Consider the following 6,048-nt stretch of genomic DNA (forward strand, 5'->3'; position numbering starts at 1 on the left):
AGTGATGTTGGTCCAACATCACAGCCTCCAGTTCTCAAGCCAAAGGTTGAACATTTGACTCAACCTAGAACACCTCTAGTTTGACTTGCAATAGAACAAGGACATCCTAGCGATGGTAAGTTGACCCAGTGTCATTTCTCAAGGAAAGTCTTAAAGAGCTTCTAATTGTATCGCAGGAAAAATAGTAAAGAAAACAGTAAAGAGTTTGATTATTAAACTAAAACTTGGAATTAAAAACTTAATTAAAAACCGAACTTAAAATTAACTAGGCGAATTGAACTATTAAACCCTAGGCAAGATTTTAAAGAACTTAAATTAAACCTACTTATGAAATTAAATACTTGTAAAAGTAAAGACTTCTAATCTAGGCGTAAATTAAAGTGCATAATTTAAATTGCATAATGGAAAAGAAAGCATAAACATGAACGAAAAACGTAAACATGATTAAACAAAATAAAGTGAATTGAAATACAAACTACCATAAACGTCTTGAATGTGTAATTGTGTCACGCAATCACAATCTAAGAATTAAAACTAAACAAAACTAAATTGAAACCTAACTAAAAATTGACACTATGAAAGAACTATGAAAGCAAGTAAATCCTATGCTTCGGATGCCAACAGATCTCAAAGATGGCGTCTAAAACTAGGGCAAAAGTATGGTATTACAATGAAAAGTATGGCCCTATTTATAGACTTCAAATCCCTCTAGATCACCATGGAAGTTGCCATGCAAAGTAGAATTCTAAAGGCAATAGAATCGTGAAAGATAAGGCAACTCTCCAGCTGTGACGCGCGCTGCAAGTCATCTCCATTCTGGCCGAATTCGCGACTCTCGCCAGAGAAACGGCTTCCGCTCTAGCGCACTTGTCCGCTCTGACTCCCGGTTTCTCTGGCTTCTTGATTTCTCTGCTCTGGCATTCGGTTCCCTCTGACTAGTGATTCCTCTGCTCTGACTATCGACTTCTCTGGCTATTGGTTTCTCTGCTCTGGAGATTGGTTCCGCTGCTCTGACGAGTTGACTTCGCTGCTCTGAGCTTTGATTTCTCTGGCGAATAGGATTCCTCTGGCGCTTATGATTCCTCTGGCACTTATGATTCCTCTGGCGCTTTCCATTTCGCTGCTCTGGCATGCGGGACTCGCTTCTCTGACGTGCCAGAGTATGCACAAAAACGTAATTCTTAGCCCAAATTTTCCAAAATTTGCACTCTTCATCTCGAAAACCTAAATCTCCTGCAAAGCATAAAATACACCATAAAACGCACCAATTTCCAGAAGATTTAACTTAAAATATGCACATGAAAACCCCAAAATTTAGAACAATTAAGCATAAATCAACCCCCCAAACTTAGCCTTTTTCTTGTCCTCAAGCAAAATCCGTATGAATCCTAGGAAGAGATTGATTTCAACAATGCTAATTTCCATCCAAACATTCTCAAAGTCAATTCAAAATTTTACAATCAATACACATCTCTCGATCATGCAAGTAACTCAAAGTTTAAGAAGCAACAAAAGAGTAATGCAAGTAATTCGATCAGACCCAATTCTCCGCTAGAAGTGAATTCCCTAATGTGATCTCCTTTATAATCAATATCACCATTTTTCACAGTTTGTGTGCTTGAGATTTCGACAGTTGAGCCATAATTCGTGAAATAAAAACCATTTGGATGTACTCCAAAGTCTTTTCACGTGGTTTCCCATGCTCATAGTTAGACTAGAGGAGTAGAGACTCAGAGCTGTCACGTTTTCAGAACAGGCCAGATGTTTCAGAGCTGGCATTTTCAGGGTTGGCAATTCGTCCAACATTTTTCATGTTTCACAGATAAGATACGATCGTAGGCAATCACAATGACAACACTCCTTCTACACTACAAGAAAAATGCTAATAGACAACATGCGAAGCGCGTCATCTATTTGAAAATCGCATGTCATCTATGAAGGTGTTGTCTATTGGGGGCGCTAATAGACAACGCGCATGCGCATGTCGTCTATTAGCTAATAGACGACATGCACATGCGCGTTGTCTATTAGCTGATAGACAACGCGCATGCGCATGTTGTCTATTAGCTGATAGACAACGAGAACAAGCGCGTCGTCTATTAGAAAATAGACAACATGCGTATGCGCGTTGTCTATTAGCTAACAAGCGCGTTGTCTATTCGTTGAATTTTTTTATTTTTTATTTTAATTCTGCAGTTATACTTAAATTTCCTATTTTTCAAATAAATATTTTATTAAATCTAAAAATTCATAATAAATAATTTAAAATATATACACGAATAATAAAAATGTCATTTATTAATTTCAAATATTCTTTATCATCCTACATTGAAAAAGTATCCATCATACAAACATTCTACATCAAACCCAATAAAATATTGTGCATCGCCTTGATCCAAAAATGTCGCCTGTCAAACACTCCTAGTGAACCCTCATAAGAACATCCTGCCCATTCCCTATGTCTCCCTGAATCAACACAGCCATAAAACTTCAAACTTACTTTCACCAACAACACTATATCTTGAGTCTCTTGACACTGAATGCTTTCTTCGTTTTCTACCTTCACAAGCGCAATATGCTCTTCTCGTCCAGTTTTGAACGATAACAGTATACCATAAACGAACCCCATTTAGTAGGCAAGCGCGAAACTGCAGTCCTTTCAACCAGCTTTTCCCTCTTTCTCCTATACCTTAAATCCAAATATTCCATCACCCAGTAGGAAAGATCAAATAACCAAACTATCCTGCAGCCCACAGTGAAAACAAAGAGATAGCAAAGGAAGCAACATCTGATAGCAAATGAGCTGCGTCAGTCAATATTGCCAGACTATTGGCTTTGATACCCCCAGCAACTTCCACACTCATAAAGATTACACACAAAACAACTGCAATCAAAAGTTTCCTCATAGAGGCAGATCTCTCTTGTGCATCCCTTAGAGCTCAGTCTTGGCATCAGAGAATCCACATGCTGCACCCTCACAACCCTTGGTTCCACCAGAGACCCTCTCCATCGTTGGTGCATCAGCACAAATCTCAATAACATGCCCGTCCACTGAACCTTGTGCTTCCATCTAAGCACAGGAAAGTTTCATCAGTCAATCATCCCCGTAAATAAATATAGTATAAATGAAATCACTCAAGCACATCAACAGGTGAAAAATCAAGATTAAGACTTAGCAATATGAGATGGTAAAGCTTTGAAATAACAAATTTACAACAGACAGCAGAAATTTAAACTCCTGTAACGAATAATTCTAATGACTATATTCCAAAATTGACATGCCAGGTAAATTATAACATGAAGATGCGTACACTAGCTATTTCTCACTTTCTGGGTTCAAATATCTTAGAAAATACATAAAAGTTTCTCCTCAGATAAAGTAACTAATCCATGTTGTCAATAGTCTCCCAGCAAGTTCATCATAAACTTGATTGTGATAATCTTGGCTTCCAAAAAATTAATCAGAATACTGATCTTTTTATATCAGTATACACCAAAACTGATCAACAAAAATAAGGGGCGGGTATACATATACATCCCTTCTGGAAACTCAAAACATGAACTTGAGAATTCACCTTATTTCTATTCACGAGCTCTCGTCGTTTAGAGAGTCTCAACTGGAAGAGAGAGTGGTGACAGGAATTCTATATCCAAGGCAAACAGAGCATTGAACAAGGATTTAAATATCAAAGTACAATTGAGACAGGCATACTTTCTCTGTTTGAGCTCGTGTAGGAGCAACACTCTTCATTTTGGGCTGTTTGCATGTCCTAACAAATTGAATTTCAAGAGCTTTAGATTCAGAGAAGTAGCTCAGTGTAATCATGCTTCACTTGAACTAGGTTCAGATGCGAGTACCTCTTGAGGTGATGTGCTACTGCCGCTGAGAATCTTTAGATCAGCATCCTGCAATAATTATCATATAAAATTGAAAATGCAGCTTTTTATATCTTAATAAATGACCATTTTTTTAGGAATTCTGAACAGAATTTTACACTTCTAAAATTCCAAAGACGGATCAATTGAAGGGGGAGAGATTTACATTACAGACAGGTGCTATGTCAGAGAGTAGTTCCCCCACAGATTTTGTAGATGAAATGCTACGAGGTGCAGCAGAAGAACTAGGTGCATCAGCACTTACATTGCGAAGCCCAGCTATTATCTCATATAAAATATTCTGAAAATGAAAATAGTTACAATCAGCACATACAAAGCAAAGTATACAAGTACGTGCTATTACCAAGTTGTATACTAGTATTACAGATTCATTTCAGGATATTTAATCTAAAGCGTGAGTAAATGTGGAAGCATGAAATCACGAACTGAAAATTTGATATAGTTCAGAGGACGAAGGTGATTCAATCGACCTGTGGAAGGGCTTTAACACAACTCCGATATGTATAAAGCACTGAATCCATTTCCTTGCCTTCTCGGACAAGCAAATTCTGCAACCATTGGCAAAAGTTATTCAATTGATAATCATGGAAAGCCAATTACAGATATCTGATTCAGCCAAACTACAAACTACCACACAGAAATTAAAAGGAACTTGAAGCTAATTTCAGTAACAAAGAATAAAGGATGCTAAAAACAAAGCAGCAATGCAGGGAAAGTATACAACGCAATATTGTTCTAACTTCTAAGTTCTAATGTAATTTCAGTAATGAAATTTCTGAAAAAGCCACCCAATATACTGAAATAAAAGAAGAGAATTTACTTGGCAGCGGCGGAATCCGACGGCGGCGGCAGAGGGCTTGGCAGCGGTGGAATTCGACGGCGGCAGCAGAAGGCTTGGCAGCGGCGGCTGCAGCAGCCTAGGTCGCATTCGATGGCGGTTGGAGGAGGATGGAGAGAAATCGCTAAAATTAACCTCCAATCGATGGGAATCGGCAGCGAAGGCTAGGCGCAGCAATCGGCGGTGACGCACGGGAATCCGGCGGCCAGGTGCGGCAGTGGAGCGACGACGATGCTGGACGGCGGAGATTCTGATGGATGGGTGGTGCAACGGCGGAGACGTTGTGAGCGGCGCGGCAAGAGCTAGGGCAGAATGTTCAAGTTTTGGGTTTGAGCAGGGCACGACTCAATTAAAAAATTATTGAATCTGACGACAAGCTTGGTATCACGTCGTCTATATATCGAGCAATACACAACATCAGGCAATACACGTCGTCTACTAAAGGTATAGACGACGAGTTTCGGAACCGTGTCGTCTATATAGGGCGCTCATAGACGACGCGCTTGACTTCGTCGTCTATAACACAATAGACGACAATTTTCAGGCATGTTGTCTATTAGCGCCCTATATAGATGACGTGCCTCAAGATGTCTGTTGTCTATTGAGAAATAGACAACATGTTTTCCATGTTTGTCGTCTATTTTCTGTAGTCTATGTCCATAATTCTTGTAGTGCTAGCATCTACCGGACAAATCATGTTTTACTTACTTACAATCGTGTTGCAACAAAACTCTTAATTCTTTGCACAATCAAGAAACACATATTAAGAGTAAAACAAGAATAACCACCATTCATTTATAAACCCGAAATTCGCATCGAAAACCATCTACTCTTCCACAAATTCATAAAAATTAGCAAGATTCGAGACCAAAAACTAAGCATAGAAAGACTAATCTTGCCCAATTGAAAATATAATCATAATAAAACACACCCCCCCACACTTAAAGCATGCCATGTCCTCAGGGCACAAAAGAAATAAGAATAGAGGAGAAAACGTCCCTGATTATTGGCATGGGGAAACTGAAGCATCGTGAGAGGCAGTGAAGAGTGGAGTTTATGGTCGATGCAGAGTAGAAAGTGGCCACGCTGAATCAGGTCAGCGCTGGCAGAGCAGCGCGGAAAAGTATAGCGCTGTCAGAGTAGCGCGGAGAAGTATAGCGCTGGCAGAGCAGTGTGGAGAAGTGGCAGCAGCGCTGGCGGCATATCGAGAATTGCAGCGCTGAAAACAAGACATGCACACCAAGCATCATAGTATCCGCAAAGCAACCGAAACTTAGGAAAAACACAAAACAAACAACGAAAAACAAGAAAAG

At 39.5% G+C, this 6,048-nt stretch overlaps 1 protein-coding gene and 1 long non-coding RNA gene across 2 annotated transcripts; both read right to left on the bottom strand.

Moving 5' to 3' along the window:
- Window positions 1–2,272: 2,272 nt before the first annotated feature.
- Window positions 2,273–3,906, bottom strand: LOC130990086 (uncharacterized). Its single transcript, XR_009090817.1, has 4 exons — window positions 3,859–3,906; window positions 3,576–3,770; window positions 2,561–2,689; window positions 2,273–2,466 (listed from the first exon to the last, which is right to left on the bottom strand). It is a non-coding gene; the product is annotated as an uncharacterized LOC130990086 (long non-coding RNA).
- Window positions 3,907–4,018: 112 nt separating this feature from the next.
- On the bottom strand, window positions 4,019–5,234 carry LOC130990698 (uncharacterized). Its single transcript, XM_057914926.1, has 3 exons — window positions 4,718–5,234; window positions 4,368–4,445; window positions 4,019–4,177 (listed from the first exon to the last, which is right to left on the bottom strand). The coding sequence occupies exons 1-3, from the start codon at window positions 4,823–4,825 to the stop codon at window positions 4,019–4,021; spliced, it is 345 nt and encodes a 114-aa protein (XP_057770909.1). The 5' UTR covers window positions 4,826–5,234.
- Between the last annotated feature and the right edge of the window lie 814 nt (window positions 5,235–6,048).

Source organism: Salvia miltiorrhiza, chromosome 6 (assembly GCF_028751815.1).
Source record: "Salvia miltiorrhiza cultivar Shanhuang (shh) chromosome 6, IMPLAD_Smil_shh, whole genome shotgun sequence".
NCBI lineage: Eukaryota > Viridiplantae > Streptophyta > Magnoliopsida > Lamiales > Lamiaceae > Salvia > Salvia miltiorrhiza.